The 19,140-nt window shown below is 43.8% G+C and overlaps 1 protein-coding gene across 1 annotated transcript in view; it reads left to right on the forward strand.

Moving 5' to 3' along the window:
• Positions 1-19,140, forward strand: part of Creb3l2 (cAMP responsive element binding protein 3 like 2) — a 108,650-nt gene that overhangs the window by 61,638 nt on the left and 27,872 nt on the right. The window contains exons 2-4 of the mRNA XM_027952176.3: positions 832-1,063; positions 15,038-15,213; positions 16,733-16,820. Of these exons, the coding sequence (XP_027807977.2) occupies positions 832-1,063; positions 15,038-15,213; positions 16,733-16,820 (496 nt within the window). The remainder of the gene's footprint in view (positions 1-831; positions 1,064-15,037; positions 15,214-16,732; positions 16,821-19,140) is intronic.

Here is a 19,140-nt window from a genome sequence, read left to right on the forward strand (position 1 = left end):
CAAAGAATTATCCTGTCAAATGTGTCAATAATGCCAAGATTGAGACATCCTGCTCTACAAGTCCCCATACCATGAATAAACCCCCACCATTGAGGCATTGGGAACCCGAGGTTGACCTCAGGTTATTGTATAATGAAGAGATCTGGTTCTAATCTTAGGGTGAAGTTGTTTCATCTCATTTAAGGTGGGACAGTAGAACAAGGGATCTGGGAGTCCCCTGGATTGTCAACAGACTATTCCTATGTCATGTCCATGGCATGGTGGAGGCCACAAAGATGATGGCATTGGAGGTGGAAAATGGCAGTGGTGCCCAGTGAATCGCGCCATCTTCCAGCCCATCATCTGCTGTGGTATTGTGCCATTCCTCTCCTCAAGGAGTGGAGTCTACTTTCCCATCCTGTGAGTCTGGGCTGGCTTTGTCACTTGCCTCAACCAGAACAATGTGGGGAGAAGGATACTGTGTGACTTCCAAGGCCATTCATCTTCTCCCTCATGGACTGTGTCTGCCGCCATGTGAAGAAGCTCAGCCTGATTCAGCCTCCTTGGAAAGGACCCAGGGGTCTAGGGGTCCCAGCCCAGGAAAGCCTCTGCCAACACTCCAGTCACTGAGAGTGTTACCGGGGAACACAGTGAAATCAGCTCACCCCCGCCCCAAAACCCACCCAGCAGTGAGCAATACTAAATCATGGTTATTTTAAGCCACTAAGAATTGGGGTGGTTTGCTAGACAGAAATAGACAACTGGACGTTGTAGGTAAGTGGCTTCACATAGAAGCTCTGCTCCATGTGTTTGCCTTCGAGTGTGTGTAAATACCTTCTTTGTTTCTTGCAGCACTTCTCAGAACTTCTGGATGAGTTTTCCCAGAACGTCTTGGGTCAGCTCCTGAACGACCCTTTCCTCACAGAGAAGAGCTCCTCCTCGTCGTCGTCGTCCATGGAGGTGGAGCCGTCCCCGACGTCACCCGCGCCCCTCATCCAGGCTGAGCACAGCTACTCCCTGAGCGAGGAGCCCCGGGCCCAGTCGCCCTTCACCCATGTGGCCACCAGTGACAGCTTCAACGATGGTAAGAACCCAGCCCAGGGAAGCACCTGGGATGCTGGCGCCTTTGATCCTGAGCTCCTTAAGGGGGTGGGTGTGAGCCGTGTCACCCTTAGCACCCACTTTAGCCAAACAGCTGCTGTGGGCAGGGCCTAGTGCTTGGGCTGTGGGAAAACACCAAGAGGCACAGGGCATGTTCCTCTACACTAGACTGTCCCTGAGAACTTGCTCTAACTGAATAATTGCAAGTTATTGTTAATGTGTCTGCCTGCGGCTTGCCTGGGCAGCTGAGCAGCCATTTGCAGATCAGATGGGCCCTCTGGTTGATAATTCCCTCCCATCCAGTAAGTTCATTGTGTCAATAAATGGTGTTGTTTTTCTGAGAAAGAATTTTTATCACTACTCTTCTTCTTAGAAGCTTCTTAGGCATCTCTTAACCCATTTCCAGCATGTTCCATTGACCCCCCACTTGTCTGGGATCTTGGTGAGTATCCCCAGACTTTCCTATTGACATAGGAATACTAGACCAATCGATCACGCCAATCGGCAGTACCATAAATACAGTATTTGTTGAAAGTCTAGTTTTTCTGGATTTAGAGGTGCTAAGATATTTTGACCATTTCTTTAAGGGCCTTTCATTGGTATATGTTATATCTTTTAAACTCTCCAGGGCATGTGCACCTTTCTTATTATACTGTGTTTTGTTTTCCTAGAGGGATCACCAGCTATTTTAGTATTTGGAGTAAGTTTTAAACAATTTATTCTCTGTTCTCAGCTCAGCATATGATATCTTCCTCAGAGGAGGGTGACTTGGGGTGGCGGGGGCAGGGGAGTCACTAAGTTGACCTTCTTCAATTTGGCCTGAGCATTGTCCTCCCATTTTCTGTGCCACTGTGTGCATAGCAGCACCTTTTATGGGTGGCTACCTCCAGAACTAGTTTCCTCATGCACCCTGTGTTTAAAGGCAGATGCTGTATCCACCTCTTGAATAAGGCAGAAGGAGGTGGAACTCCTTCTCCAGTGTGGTTCACAGATCTGCTAAGAATCAACCCTGGTACCAATAAAACATCGTATCTTGGAACAGAGAATGTTATGGGTGGTAAAACTTTCCATCTCAGATGCATTCTTCCTTTGAAGACAGCTATGCTGACTATCAGGCCAGGAAATGTGGCCTTATGTTCTCAGTGAAAGGCAGATCTGTTAGTGGGTTCTCTCTTGCTGGACCCTGCTGGAGGCTTAAGTATAATCGGAGATATGCCCCCAACTCCCTGTAAGAGTTTAGATGCATGATTCTTTAATCTTTTTTTTCTCTATAGTTTGTCAATTTTTTTTCAACTTCAGATCAGGAGAACAGGGGAAGGGGAGGCCTCCTCCTTTTCCTCTTTCTTCTCCCCTTCTTCTCTCTCTTTTGCTGATCCCTTGCTTTCTTGTTTAAATTGCTTTCAGGAATGATTTCGGTTCCTGCCATCTGTCATAATTAAATACTGTTGCCCCCTTATCCTCATAGCATAGTCTGTTACTATACCAATATACCATAGCAAGTTATTTAAAACTTATGCATTGTTTATTTCTAGAATTTTCCATTTAGTGTTGTCAGACCATGATTGACCGTTGGTAACTGAAATGTGGAAAAGAAAACCATGAGTAAGGGCGGACTACCATGTTCTTCATTCGTCTTCATTCAGGGTTTCAGCTTAGATAAATTCAAACAATCTTAGTTTGTTATCTTATAAGTGGATGTTAGCTTTTGATGAGTGGTCAGACTACATGACCATTCCAATTTATTTCAATCTTTAGGTCCTCTGTGCCTCTGTGGAGATGGTTCTTTTTTTCTTTTTCTTTTTTTGAGATGGTTCTTTATAACAGTTGTACCCACCTTGGCTTACAGTTTCCCCCATGCTTTCTTCACTGCTTTGCCTACCTTATTCTACACTTTCTCTGATGCCTGTAATTCCAGACCTACTTCCTTTGGGGAATTCAATCCATTTCTCTTATCTTGGTTATCTATTGCTGGGTAACAAATATTCCCCAAATTAATAGCTTAGAACAATAACAATCGTTTATTCCATCTTGTGATTTCTGTGGTAAGTACTCAGCATTGACTCTCCAGTGTGGTTTGGGTTTAGAATCTTTCTCGAGGCTTAAATCAGAGGCAGACTAAGGCTACATTCAACTGAAAACCTTCCCAGGGTAGAGGTCTGCTTCCAAGATGGCTCCCTCACTACACAGCTGGCGAGTCAGTGGGGTGAATTGGTTGCTCTTTGTGTGGGTCTCTCCATGGGGCTGCTTGGAGGCATCCATTGCAATGCCTTTTCTAACATCGCCAGGGAAGTTGTTCTGTTGGTCGCCCAGGCAGGGCTGATTCACGGTGGTGGTAGGGGATTGTAGAAGAATGTGACCACCAGGAGGCCAGGATCCCTGGAGCCATCTTGGCAGCTGACTGCCACACCTCTCCTCACAGTGACCTCTGGAAAGTGACCTTCTTCCCTGTCTGAACTCTTTGACCCCATGTTATCCGTGCCTTACATTGTTGCCATTCATTCACCAAGAAGTTCTTAAGATCTGATGTAAGGCACTGGAGGACAAACAAAGGAAAAAAAATCGTTCTTTGCTCTCACACAACTTATCAAGTGGGGAGATTAGAAAGATATAGGACTGAGTGTTAAGCATGCGCCAGCAGGTTTAAGGTTGTGTGCTCTGTAGTTACATCTGGTTTCCAATCCTACTTCTCCACTGGCTACTGGTGAGCAGATTTCTTATTTTTCCAAGCCACTGTTTCCTTATGGGTAAAACCAGGATAATAACAAACTCCTTCCTGTCTTCTTGTGAGGATTATGTGACATACTTCAATGCCTAGCTCAGGACCTGACTGATGGGAAGGAGAATGTTTTCATCTGATGTTGCAATTGTAATTATTTAAAACCAAGAGCTGTGTTATGGTTTGGAAATGAGGTGTTCCCCCAAATCTCCTCCGTTACTGCAGGAATGTTCAGAGGTGAAATGAGTGGATAGTGAGGGCTGTGTGTAACCTATCTGTCCACCCTCAATTGAATGGACTGACTGGGTGTTAACTGAGGGCAGGTAGGTTGTGGCTGGAGAAGGTGGGTCACTGGGTGTGTACCCTGGAGTGGTTCATCTTCCCTGCACCCCACTCCCATTTCCTGGCTGCCATGAGGGAAGTAGCTTCCCTCTGCCATGCCTGTCCCCCATGATGCTCTGCTTCACCTTGGGCCCACCGCAATGGAGTCGGTCATCTATGGACTGAGACCTCTGATATCATGAGCCAAAATTAACTTATTCTTCTCTAAGTTACTCTTGTTGGGTATTTGGGTCATAGCAACTGCAAAAGATGCTACAACAAGCTGAAGAGGTCAAGAGGATCTTGGGTATTCCAGAAGGCTTTGTAGAGGATTTCAGAATTTTCAACCTGTGTTCTACAAAGAACTCCAATGGGTACTGAGCTGTCCACCTTATTAGTGGATTATTCTGTTTTCATTGATCATTCTTTATAATCCTCTGGAGGGACAGCCAGCTACACACCAGCAGGAGCTGATTCCTTAGGATCCGTGAATAGCAATGTTTCCTTAAAGAGGAGTTAGTGTGTAGTCAGTACTCCAACATGTTCTGTGAAATGAAGATGTAAGATATTTCAAGAAGATTGTTAGATATTCATTTTTGTTCATATTTTCCCCCCTCAAATCTTGAAACAGATTATTCTCTAGGATGAAGCTGACCTCATAACATAGCTTTTGAGAGTCTTTGGGGCCGGATCAATTGCCCTTTCCTACGCTATGTCCTTCCACTCCCTGTCCACATGACTCTAGCCTTAGCTTTTCCACTGCGTGCCTTTATTAACACTCAATACATGGCTTTCTCCCACCCTGTGCTCACACCCTCCTGCCTTTCAAGACTCATTACTCTCCCCAGTCAAGTGGCCCCTTTTCATCACATTTCCATAAAGCTTTCTTGCCATTTCTGCAGAGATGATTCCATTTGTTCTTGTATTTTAGCCATCCATGTAACTGTCAATTCTCTTCCATATTTTGAGATGACTGAGGTCAAGTACAATTCTGTGTCTCTGGTACCTTGCATTGTGCCAAGTAGAAGTTAAGTGTTTTATAAATGCTTTATGTTCATTTTTAAGTGTTCACAGCTATTTTTAATTATTTTCCTTATGCATGACAGTTACTGATACCCAGAAAAATGAATCATAAAAAGGGATAGGAAGTTGGAGAAGAAAGAGTGTTAAAATTTGAATTAGGACAGACAGGGAAGACTTTACATTGAAGGTGACATTTGAGTAGAGGTCAGCAGAAGCCTCTCACATAGAGGCTTCTAGACAGAGGAATTAGCAAGCTGAAAGATCCTGTATCAGAATGTGAAGAGAATATGTTGGTACCCATTTCGTATTAGGACACTAACCTCTCAGGAGGAATCAGCCACCCAGCAGCCTTGCCGTTCTAGAACGTGAGGGTTGAAAGCAGCCTACACAAACGTGGCAGACTAACTTTGCCTTTATTGACACTCAGTTCCACATCTGTTTGTTGAATGCCTTCTATGTATCAGGCACCGTTCTAGATACTTGTGGGACATAACCGTGAAACCTAGACCCTGCCTCTGAGAATCTCAGAGTCCGGTGAAAGTGCCATGTTATACAAACACCTTATAGTCAGAAGGGAGCAGTGTCCCAAGAGGAAATTATTCTGTGTAAGTTCCCAGGAGAGAGATCACACCCATTGAAGATTACAGGAAAAGTTGCATGAATGGGGCAAAATTTCACTTGGTCCTTGGAGCACTGCCCAGACTTAGTCCCATGGAGATGGCTGGAAGGAAGCAGATGGGGAGTGGAGGGCTGGGGCACTGATTCTTTTGCAATAAGATCCCTAGTGAAAGATTGAAACTAAGCAGACTTCCAAAAGTTCAGGATTCCTTTCTCTTTCATTGTTTTTTTTTTTTCATTTTTATTCTAATGAATTTAAATACAACATAAAGGAATTATGAGTGCCACCTATGGCTAATGACTTAGAATGGGGATAAATAATTAGTGGATGTTTTTCAGGAAGCCTTTCTTATCATGAGACCCAAGCACACACCCTTTGCACCTTCCGTTTATAGGTCTTGTGCTGCAACAGATTGTGCTGATCATTGGCTAAGCACAGGCAGGGGATTTGAGATAGATTTTGCAGAGTTTCTGGTCTACAGTTTATTTTTGTTGAAGTTTCAATGTTTTCTCTAAGCAGATGCTATTTTCTGATACTAGCAAAGGCTTTTTTTTTTTTTTTTTTTGTAAGTAAGAGATAACAAATATGGTTAGTAACTGATTGAGATATATAAAGTCAACATTAGGCAATGTGGGTGGTTAGAGGGGGAACTCACCAGCTTAGCCTTGTCCAGGTTTTTTAGCTTCAGTGATTTTTCTGGGTTTTGAGGATGGACAAATGTTTGGGAACAGAATTCATTATTCATACAACTTAAGCCAGAGGGTGTGTATTGGTGGGGGTGGGGGGTGGGAGGTGGAATGATCGTCCCCCAGTTCAAGTGCTTCATCAAAGCAGGTAAACAGCCTGATGGAGAAGTACATTTGCTCTTTAAGTAACACATAAATATGTAGCATTTAGGGCTAGCTGTTTGCATTTGGTTCTAATATTCTTTATTTCTTGATAACAGTCTAGGACAAACGAGGAGTGATTGCCTCTAGAGATAGAGAGTGAGCAAGTTTTCATTATAATTGAGAAAGCCTGTGATTTAGTTCTGTGTCCAAGTTTACGTAAATACAATTCTTCTGTAATTGATTCTGATAAGATACACAGTTAGTAGAGGCTTAGTTCATTAGTTTTCCTTCCTCTTCCTCCCCATTTCTCTCTCCTCTTCTGCCTCTCACAGTAACCCTACTCTTTCCCCGCTCTTCCTTCTTTGCCCTCTTCCTCCTCTCTTTCCCTTCTCCTTCCCTCTCCCTGCCTGAACCCCAAGGCAGTCATATAGGGAAAATGTAGACATTCTTATCCCATCATTCTGTCATGGACTGTGTTAGTCCCCTTTTAGTGCTGTGATCAAAATACCTGACAAGAATAACTCAGGAGGAAAATTTTATTTTAGTTCATGGTTTCAGAGGATGTGGTCCATCATGTGCCAACTCCAAGGCTGTAACGTCATGGTGGAAGAGTGTGGCCAACGAGAGCGTCTCAGTTCATGGCAGTCAGGAAGCAGAGAGAAGATTAAAAGGAAGATATAGTCCTCAAGGGCATGCCCTCAGTGAACCACTTCCTCCAGCCATGCCCACCTGCCTATGGTTACCACCCAGTGGTCCATTGGCATTGTTAATCAATCAAATGGATTAATCCCTGATGAAGTTGCATCCCCACAATCCAGTCATTGCTTAAAAGCTCCCACACCTCTGGATCTTGATGCAGTGGGGACCTGGATTCCAACACATGAGCTTTTGGGGGAACATTCCAGATATAAACCATAACATGGACCTCAGATGGACTGTGGATCCTTAAAACTGTCTATAAAAGCTTGGGCTGTCTGCATTTGTTAACATTTCTGGTGAAAGCCTTTCTATTTTTTTTTTTTTTTTTTTTGAGTCTCAGAAGAGTCAGAGTTCAAGTGCTTTATCAAAGCAGGTAATCACCCTTTATCAAAGCAGAAATATCCCAGTAAAATACTGTGGATTTGTGTTTTTTGTTTTTTTTTTTTTTTTTTGAGTGTGTGTTTGTACCTCACAATATGGAGGATATTGTTTGTAGTACTAGATTTTGATGGTATCCCTTTGTGATTAAATTGAAATACTAGGCTTATTGCTCAGCTTTCCTAGGACTGTAACAAATATCTGAGATGGTCAACTTATAAAAAGAAGAGTTTTATTTTAGCTCCCAGTTTTGGAGATTTTAGTCATGACCAGTTGGCTCCATTGCTTTGGGCTTATGGTGAGGCAGAAGCTCATAATGGGGCAAAACTGCTTCTCCTGATGGCCACACAGTGAAGGAGAGAAAGAGAAAATGGCACACCCCAGTGACCTAAAGTCTCCTGTTAGCCATGCTTCTCTAAGTTTCCACTACCTCCTGAGAGCTGGGGACCAATCCTTTAACACTTGGGCCTTTGGGGGTTGTTTAAGATGTAGACTGTAGCACTAGTAAGCATTTTCTTTTTTCTGTAATTTCAATAATGTTCTTAAAGAAAAAAATATAGTGCTGGGCTAAGTCCATTCTGAGAGAATTAGGCATATCCCTATCCTCCAAGATGATATGCAACCCCAGTTAAAAATATACGTAAATTATCAACAGATCTTAGCATTCAAATAGGCTAATATAGAAATGATCTAATATCATAGCTGTATCACACACAAATCTAGGTAGGTTCATATATGATGGGTTGAAAAACTGGAACTAGAGTGGTCCCAGGTCTACGGAGCGTGGTCTGGGAACATAAATAATAACCATCTCCGTTCTGATGAGTCTGTTTAGGTGTCTGGGGTTTGCAGGGTCCAGGAATGACAGGGTGGGACAACTTTGTATGGATACCCAAAATTTTTAGAGCTGTTTTCATAGATGGGTGTGAAAACAGTCATCATCTCTGAGCTAAAGGTGAGCAGATGGTGCTGGTGTGAAGTCACATGGGGTAAATGGGACAGCCAGGGGAGGGCGAGGGCTCAGGGTTGCTCACTACGTGATGGGAAGCAGGACCTAAGGAAAGGTGGTGGTTTTTTTCTTTTTTTGAGATAAGAAGAGGAGAATAATGGCTCATGGTTGCTAATGTGAGAGCAGGAAAGTGTACACAGATCTAATTAAAGGTGAAGGTCTATCACATTGATGGCAGAGAAAGCATGGATTTTGAAATGATTAGACAAGCTGGCAGCAGGATTAGCACAAGGTCGAGTATGTTGGGTAAAAGGGGTAGAGATGAGTCATAGGACACTAAGGTTCTGCTTTGCAGTGTCAGAGGGATCTGGATGTTGACGTGTTCCCAGGAAGTGGGACCCGAGAGTAAGCCACAGAGATGAGATGAATAGCTGTATCTTCATCACATTCAGTATGAGCTGTGATAAGAGCATCAGTCTGAGTCATGTTGGAGGGATAGACTCAGGTGGGAAAGGAAGGTATGTTCGTCATCTAGGGGTGGGCTGAAGGAAGAAGACTGTGCTTGGGTAGGAACATAGGCAACAAGATAATGGTGCTTTATTTATTAACCAAGAAAAGAAAAGAATAAAAGTGAAATAACTCCTTTGTCTGCCTAGCCATTGAAAAGCTGCAGCAGTAAAAAAAGCAATGCTTAGAGTTCTCTAGCAGTTAAAAATACTTTGGTTATTCCTGAATGAGAGCTCTGACTTCAGTGAAGAAAAATAAAAAAAAAAAAAAATACGTGGGAGTTTCATGTATGTGTGTGTGTATTAAATACATCTTTTGAAATCAATCACTTGTCTTACAGGTACTTATTTTGTTTTTACTTTAGACACATATCCCACAGGATAACCTGAGATGCTAAATGCAGAACCCTGACTAAGTACAGTGTTGATTTCTAGAGTCAAATCGATTTGAATCTGTGCTCCACTTAACTACTAGTGTGATGTATGATGGATTACTTAGCTCTTGTGTCTTTCTTTCCTAAGCTTTAAAATGGGAATAATAATAATAATACTTACCACATAACATTATTGTAGGAATGGAGTCAATACTTCCTGAACACTGAGAATAGTGCCTGGCAATTTGTAAGCACTGAATAAATATGACCTGTTATTGTTATGGCCTTTGTGTGGATTATTGCATAATTAAATACATAATTTACCAAAGACCATAATCAGAATAACGAGACCCAGGGAAAGAGCTTCTGTATCCACAGCATAGAAAGAACATGGGAAGAGTTTCTCTCAGAAACTGTGCTGACCACAGGTCATGATGGGTGCCTGCCGTATAATAACCACTCAGCCTATTTTAGCTGTTATTAGATGGTTTTAAACTGGGATTCCTCCAGAAACATTGGATTTAGTCTGTTAGTTTTCTTGTCTGTAAGATGCGAGTAATGGTGTTACTTACCCCACATAATTACTCTTAGGACTAAATTAATTAGTATCTGCAAAGCACTTAGAATATTTTCTAGCACATAGTAAATACATAGTTACCAGTAAGTATCTGCTAGTTTTATTATCATCGATATTTCTTAACAATATTCAAGCTCAAAGTGATTTCAAGGTTAAGGTGCTTAAGAAGGGTACCTTGAGCATACGGGCCACTTAACTTCTACAGAGTGGCCTGTTGTTTCAATATAATTCTGATATTTTCTACTGAAGTCCTGACCTGCCCTCCCTAAGCTTCTAGAACCTGTTTTTTTTTACTTTATGATATTTTTGTGTAAAAAATTGTTGAAGATTTTTCAGCTCCTTTGAAAATTCTCAAAGGGCAAACAAAGCAATTGGAGGATTTAGAAGGGACATGCAGGTTTAATTTATGAAATTTCCTCTTTGCTTTACCGATGTTATGTAAATAATAAATGGATTATATATACATTTCCATCATATAAATGGTATTTGCCCCCTGTGAGTTCTCATTGTAAGGATGTATGGCCATTCTGTTTCTACATGGTGTGTGTGTGTGTGTGTGTGTGTGTATAAAGATGCTGCCAGTTCTCAATTGAGGATTTGATCTTTTGGTTGGTTCTGCAGGGATCAGAGCCCGTTTGTTGCAGTTATCTTGGCAGGGGAAGTGGAAATGATTAAGGATCCCCATTTTGTTACCATTGTGTTGCCTTCAAGTTTCTGCCTTTTTTAAGCTTCCTGCCCACTCCGTGCTCTGGGAGTCTTGGCGTCCAGCCCCCTTGCATGTGGCTGCGGTCTTGCCCTTGATGTGAAGGCCTGTTCCCCACTGTAGACAGTGGCTTGCTTCCTTTCCGTGCTGACAGATCAGGGTGATGCTAAAGAGATGTGCCATTTGAGTTTGACCTTTGGCAGGAGGCTGCTGGAATAAAATCAGATGATAGGGGTTGTTTTTCTTATGCTCCATGGGATGCACTACTGAATTTACCAGGGGCGTTTTCCATCTGAAATGAAGCTTAAAATGTGTGTCAACACAGTTCAGGAAAAAATCTTTTTTCCTATTTGTATCTGAACTTCAGGATTTAGAAATCATGGAATACAGTGTGTCCACTGACTCTTGCTTTTATAGTTTAGCCATCTACTCAAATAGCCAAGGGAAATTCTAGTTCTAAGCCTCGGTGGCCCTACTGATGATTTTGCCAATAAAATTAGACTACAAAAATAAGGTCGTACGGGAAAGTCATTGTTCCTTGTCTCCTTCACTCCGTCCTTTGTTAACCCCCTCCCTCAAGGTTATATTTGTCATTTTGTTTTCTCTGAGTTGATACTTATTTCTGTTGGGGACAGAATAATTCTACACCCAGTGGTTCAGAATGAAAGCTCTTCTTTAGTTTGGACAAAACTGGAATGCGGTTCTTACTACTTTCTGGCTGACTTTCTTAGTCTGAAATGGTTTGTTTTTATGATGTAAATGGAAGTCTAATTAGCCAATTTATAAATTTTATTGATTTGATTCACAGTTAATGATTTAGAAGAATTATTTGGGAAATCAGTGCAGCTATTTTGTAATATACTCTGAAGTAATAGATTGAATTTTTTCTTCAAACATTCAGCCATATTGTATCAGCTAAGAAATCATCACAAACTTTAGTACTTTAAAAAATTATTTCGTTATTATAGCTCACATGTCTGTTCCTTGCAGGGGGCTTGGCTGATGTTTGTGGGGGTCGATGAGTGACAGCTAGTTTCTCTCTCATCTCTAAGGCCAGCAAGAAGTTGGCTGCTCTTAGCTAGGGTCATGTGGAGACAGCTCTCATCTATGTGTCTGTCACCTTTCTCCTGGGATCAGTCAGTTTTCCTGCCACATCCTTTTCATAGTGGTGGTAAAACACCAAGAATAAAGTGCAGTTCAGAGCTAATGTGCCATTGGCTAAGTGACGTCACATGGCCAAGTGCAGGGTACTGAAAACTACATGACGAAAGACATGGATAGAGAGAAAGAGAGAATGAAGACCTGAAGCCCCTAATGCAGTTCTTTACATATATTAAGGTGGCCGTCAACCTGTATGAGTCAAGGGCCGTTCAGGGTCCCTTGAGCCTTGTGGACTTCTCTGCAATAATTGCTATCCTGCAGCACACAGTAAAGCAGGCAGACAAGGCCATGTCCAGTTGTGATCACCCAGGGGCAGCAGTTTCCTAACACAGGCAGTTTAGAAATGCATGACGTGTAACAGGTGAGAAGAAAATCACCCGAGTTCCAAATGATGAGCCAGACGTATGTTTACTATTGGGGTATTTCCTTTGTCTCTTTTCTCTTAGTTCCTTCATTAATAGTATATTATTATACCCAGATTTTTTCCCTTTTAACATTACATTATAAACCTTTCCTTGGTCACTACCAAGACTTTTAAATGCAACATTAATGTCCGAATGAATATTCCATTGAACAGATGCCCCGTAATTAATGTAACCTTTCCCTTATTCTTTAGCGTTCTGGTTATTCCCAGTGCTTTGTGATTATAAGTAATGACGCAACAAGTGTATTTATGCATGAATCTTTATCCACATGTTGAATTGTTTCCTTAATGGAGAGAATCCTGGCCAAACACAGCAATCTGGGCTCTGCCACTAATTTGCAGTATGATCAGGACTGGAATGTCAGTTTCCTCTTCTATAAAATTATATCCTTGTGCTATATTGGTGGACTTAAACTTCTAACTCTAAAACTTTCAAGGTTGCTGTATTGGAGTGAAACCATGAAGCAAACACCAGTTGTCCTCAGCAAAGCTTGGGGGAGTAGAGGCGGCTTCCTGGGACTCCTCACTTGGAAGAGCCCTGTGCCCTTTGAGAGAAGAGGTTTCCTTTTGAAGCTCAGGTGTCATTGCTCACTCTGCTGAATCCTCTCCCTGAGAGAGCAGCGATTATATTTATGTTTTTAAATAGGGCTATGGGACACAAGCATTAAGAACATAAACTGGCCAGGCACCATGTTGCATGCCTGTAATCCCAGCGACTTGGGAGGCTGAGGCAGGAGAATCATGAGTTCAAAGCCAGCCTCGGCAAAGCAAGGGGCTAAGCAACTCAGTGAGACCCTGCCTCTAAATAAAACACAAAATAGGGCTGGGGATGTGGCTCAGTGGTCGAGTGCCTCTGAGTTTAATCGCTGGTACCAAAAAAAAAAACCATCAATTGAGCTGGCTTAGTTTATGGCCACGTGCACACTTTGAGAATGGCTTCTCTGGATTGGAATAACTGACTTCGTCACCCGTCTTCATTCTGTCTTATAATTTTGCATTTACTTTTGCCTTCTGTTGCCTGGTGAATTCAGCTGGATCACAGTCCCCTTCCCTGGCCTTCTCTCTCAGTTTCCTGGTGATTGCGTGAGATGGTTTTCCCAGGGATGCTTCCTGACTCTTCTTTTCAGTGTGCACCCAGGGCTGCTTCTTGTCTTACTGTCTCTTCCAGCCTCTGCCAGGCACCAGCGTCGCTCGGTTTGGGTGGACTTCTAGTGTTGATTTCAGGAAGCAGAGGCCTCAATGTCTCACCGCCGCCGAGTGAAGAAAGCGCAGTCTGTTCTCCCGGCCCCTCCAGGCCTTCCCCGACTCTGTCCCAAGGGTGTCCTCTTGTGGTACACAATCTTCTAGTTCCTAAGCTCTTTTGGGAGAGAGGTTGGTCTTCTTTTGGCCCGTGGTCCAGCGGCTTCTCTAAGCTGAGTTGGGATGCCTATCTGGCCAGCAGAATTCTGTGTAAAGTACAGTGTGGTCTCCTTCCTCTGGCTGCCATCAAAAGGCCCTTTGTCCCCTCCCGCCCCCTCCTTCGCCAGGATGTTGCCCACACCCTACGAATGACGGAAGTCCCCCATGGCACCGCAGCACTCAGCAGCACATAGCCCTCACTCTGAGAGCAAGAGATCACATTGTGATCTTTTTCTGGGGTTGAAGGAAGCTGCTTCTGCAGTACAGTTTTAATCGTTGTGAACTTTGGCTCTCAGCTGCTGCTTCCACCCTCCCCTCCAGCCCTGGCAGTTGTGAATGACGTTCACCGCACCTTTTCGTTAGAAAACTGGAGTCAGGAATCCAGTTTCAATATATGAACAACTCTGTTCCCCGAAACAGTAGCGGGTCACCAAGCATGTGGCTTTAAACGTGTCCATAAAGCAGACACTTATCTTTGCTTTATTTCCACCTTGTTTTAGTACAGGTGGTGTCGTCGGGGGTGTGGCCTTGGGGAAGCACTGGCTTGTTTTTTCTTGTTCTGTGCCTGTTTGAAGACAGGGGCTTTCCTTTCCTTAACCTGCGGCTAAGGTGCTCTGTCCCCTCTGTCTTCTGCTGGGCTGTTATCTGTCCCCAGGCCTGGAGATAATCACCATGGCCTCTGTCATGAGACAAGACCCAGACTTGCCACTCACGTTTTAGCAAAGGGCAGATGTTTGTTGCATCTCTAAGAACCGAACAGAGGTTCTGGGGGTTGAGTTTAGCCCAAGGCACGTGCAGAACCACAGGGAGAGCAGAAGGAGACACAGACTAGGGAGTCGGAAGGAAAAAAGGAGCCAGGAGGACAGTGACTGCCCCTAGGGAGAAGGAGAGGCCTGTCACCCTGAGACCTCTGGTGCCAACCATTGGCTTCTTTCCCCCTCATTTTCAGCTGTGCTTGTGTATTAATTTTTGAATAGATATCACCTTCACTCCCCACTGCCCGGACCTGTCCTCTTCCTCGCTCGCTCTGCCTGGTTCTTTCTTTCTGTGTGGCTCTCCCAGGGTTTCTCCAGGCAGACGCACAGGTGAGCATGCACAAGGACTGTCTTACTTTGCCATTAATCTCTTCACCCAGTTCTCTGCTCTCCCACGCTCTTCCCTTCCCCTTCGTTCCCCTCCCAGGAACCCCTGGCGGGAGCTTTGTTCCGTCAGGAAGGTTGCGGTTGTGTGCATACCTGGTGCTCTAACAAGGTCCCTGTTGCTTGTCTCCTTCCCACAGACGAGGTGGAGAGTGAGAAGTGGTACCTGTCGACAGACTTGCCTTCCACCACCATCAAGACAGAGCCGATTATGGAGGAGCCACCCCCGGGTCTTGTTCCTTCTGTCACCCTGACCATCACAGCCATTTCCACCCCTTTCAAAAAGGAGGAACCCCCTCTGGAGATGAACACGGGGGTATATTCAATTTTTTTACATATAAATACGTTGGATAAAAGATACGGACCTTCATTCTTCAATAAGGCCTTTATTCTAGTGGCTATATCGACTTAAGGGCATATAACTGTGTATTTATGCATATGTGCAGGAAAATACCAAGAATATGTTAATTTGGTATCAAGCATGGATCATATCACAACTTTAAAGGAATTGTCCACAAAAATTAATACTAAAGTGGATTTCATTTTTTCCCTTTGATTGCTATAACAAAATAAAAAATAAAATAAATAAGTAAATAAAAGTCCCCATGACATTGACTTTGAAGCCAGTGGAAAGGGAGAGGTTAAGAGAATGTCTAACCCACACCTGACAGGGCCATGGCTATTGGGAGGGAATGCCAGCCCCAGTACAATGCTGAGCTGCCCTTACCCACTTTATGAATCTCTCAATTCCTGTTTTTACCTGTGGCAAATGTAAGAAACCAGGAATATTTTCCTGCTTGAGTCCAGGTCTACAGCAAGTAGAGTTTAATTCTACTCTCTGGGTATTTCCAGGGTCCAATAATGGACCAGCGTCATGTTCATGTATCTTCTTACAGATGTTGGAGCCAGTCTTGACTTTCCTAAGTTCTACAGGTCAGGTTATAAGCAATGACTCCCTTAGCATTCACTAAGTCAGATCTCCTGGGATCAGGATTTAGTGTCTCCATGTCCTGGAAAAGGTAATGATCAGGAGAACCACCAACACACAGCTGCCTCCTCCTGCAGAGGAGGGGCTGTAGAGGAAAGCCCTGTGTAGCTACGGGCTAGGATCCCTTCCTCAGTAGCTTCCTGAGCCTCTGCCAGGCGGGGCTCCTGAGATATACATGCATCTCCTCATTCAAGAGATTTTTGTTCGGTTGATTTAAGAATAACATTGCTCAGGACCATCTTTTTGCTCCCTGAGAATGGGCCAGATAACTCTTCTCTTCCCTGCTGGGTATTTGGTGGTCAGACGTCATCAGACATTAGGAAGCCTGGGGAGGAAGGATCTGATGCACACAGTCCCTGTGGGACAGACAGGAAGCCTGTGGCCCTTTAAAAATTTACCAGAATGTTTTTTGATAAAATGCCTTTAGGTTACCACAAAATAATAGAAATATACACTGGTAAGTGAGCCTGGGCTTTTCCTGTTAGAGTTCTAAGAGCCCAAGGGCTGTAATGCCAGGTTTGGCAGGGAGGAGGTGGGATGAGGGGGACTGTCAGAGAAGCAGCCTTGCCCTGCTGTGCTCCAAAGATGGGGGTCGGCCCCCCAGGAAGACTCAGAGGACAGATAGCTCTCTCTGGTTCTTCAAGGCTGGCATTCGTTTTGAAAAATCGTGTTTAAGGGGCTGGGGGTGTGGCTCAGCGGTTGAGCACTCTCTAGCATGTGCAAGGCGCTGGGTTCGAGCCTCAGCACCACATAAAAATAAATAAATAAAATAAAGGTATTGTGTCCAACTATTTTTTAATATTTTAAAAAATTATTTTAAAAATTGTGTTTGAAATTCTTCTTCCAGGTCGATTCCTCATGCCAGACGATTATTCCTAAGATTAAGCTGGAGCCTCATGAAGTGGATCAGTTCCTAAACTTCTCTTCTAAAGAAGGTGTGTCCCTTGTTCCTGCGTTCCTTCAGTGCCCCTGTGGGTTCACACGGCCTAAAGAGAAGGGGGAACAGCAAGAGTGCTGGTTTAGTTGGTTCTGGGGAATAGCTCGCTTCTTAAAGAATCTGGATTCCACAGAAATATTTTGAAAGCTAAATATTCTTTTCCCCAAAGGCACATGCCTCATTTCCAGCCAAGTGTTAACTTCCCTTTTACTCCAAACCAGGTTGATTTTTTTTTAGAGACAGAGAGAGAGAGAGAGAGAGAGAGAGAGAATTTTTTAGTATTTATTTTTTAGTTTTCTGCGGACACAACATCTTTGTTTGTATGTGGTGCTGAGGATCGAACCCAGGCCGCACGCATGCCAGGTGAGCGCGCTACCGCTTGAGCCACATCCCCAGCCCAATTTTTCAAACACCTTATAGACTACTACAATGTGGTCACAGGTGACCAGACCCGCTGTCCTGTGCCCTCTTGATGTGGACCTTCTGTAGCCCCACAAGGGCACAGCGTCCACACAGGATCTTGCTTAGTCAAAACAAGTGATTCCACCCTCTGGAAAGAGAACTCATCACTTAGCCGCCTGGCAGTGCAGGCTTTGTTTTGTTTTTTGGTGCTGGGGATTGAACCCCCATGGTGCTTAACCACTGAGCCCCATCCCCACACCATTTTTATATTTTATTTAGAGACAGGGTCTTGTTGAGTTGTTTAGGGCCTTGATAAGTTGCTGAGGCTGTCCTTGAACTTGTGATCCTCCTTCCTCAGCCTCCCCAGCCATTGGGAGTGCATGCATGTGCCACCATGCTTGGCACAATGCAGTGTTCAGATAACATTTAACAGCAGTTGCAAGGAGCCCCGTTGCTTCAGGGCATTTGTGGCCTCTAGCAGTGTACCCCTTCTTGCCATCTGTGTAGAGCTAAGTAATGTCATCCTTGAGGTTGCTTTGCTTGCTTCCTTCTTTCCCTGCTCTCTCTTGGTTTCCTCTGCAAAGCCCATAGCTGGGATCCTGGATGCGACCTCTGTGCCTCAGGAAGCCTAGGGACAGTCTGTGTCTCGTTTATACAGATGCCTCTGTGCAGATCCTGCTCCTCTCAGTTCCAGGCTGCTGTTCATGCTGTCTCCTCCCTTTTTAAACTATCTTTTAAAATTTTTTAGTAGTGCATAATAATGATACATAATAACGGCATTGTATGTAATTGCCAGAGCACATAATGTGATTTGATCAATATGTGTTTAAAAATACAGTTCATCCTGTGGGCAACAAGCAAGAGATCAGTATATAACGGTCATAGAAATGTGTTTGCACTGCAGTATATAAATGTGTGAACGTTACACCTGAGTCTTTCTCATGGACGTACAATCTGCCTCATTGCATGAGGGACTTACGCAAGATTTGTACTGTGACCACTGAATCAGCCCTGGCCCTTTCTTTACCTCCACTCTCGGAAAGAAAGGGTTAAAGTTCTTAAGTGATATCGACTAGAATCTATATGGAGACATTCCTCTTTGGCGATGAACGATACACATTAACGCTTTTCCACTTTATATGCAGTTTGAAGGTGGTTCCTTTCGTTTTTATGGCTCCGGTTGTTACTCTGCTCTTTTAATTTGTGTTGTAATATGGTTCAGAGAGTGTCATCGCGGGAACAATGGATCCCATAGTGGCTTCAGAATGCAGGTCACTGGAGGAGAAATATTTCAAGACCCAAGGAAATAGCAGCCCTTCCTCATTATCCTGGGTGGAAAGATCAGGAAATTCAATATCCTTGAATGCATCACAGTTTCTGGGCAGAGTCGCTTGTTGTCCCCAGCTCTTTCAGTAACCCAAGAGTGGCATTTCAAATGGGATTTAGAAATCGGATATTGGGGCACCTGTGGCCAGGCCAGCAGCTCTCCGTGGGTGGGAAAGATGAGATTGGAGTCCGCTTCACTGGCTCTTCCTGTCGTCCTGTTTCTGTCTTCTGGGGGATACCCCCTGCTTGGAAAGGAGAAAACCATTAGAATAAACTGTGCCAAGAGAGAGGCATGGGGTTGCTCTAGGCTCTCTGGCTAGCACTTGGGAATGTAATTGCACAGTGTGGAGCCTCCAGTAGGTTAGTCTGTTTCCTGTTTTCCTTTCTCTCTTACTTATTTGTTTGTTTGTTTACCGTAAAGTGCTGTAGTGCTCATTGGGAACACTTGGTGAACATTCATGGGACTCCTTCTTTCCAGCCAGGCACGTGCATGTTTGGCACAACCTGTCCCCCTGACTGCCAGCAGGTTTTAGGAGGCTGTTTGGGAACAGAGTCTGTAGGATTATTGGGGAATATTCTTTAGCTTTAAG

Source organism: Marmota flaviventris, chromosome 1, assembly GCF_047511675.1.
Source record: "Marmota flaviventris isolate mMarFla1 chromosome 1, mMarFla1.hap1, whole genome shotgun sequence".
NCBI lineage: Eukaryota > Metazoa > Chordata > Mammalia > Rodentia > Sciuridae > Marmota > Marmota flaviventris.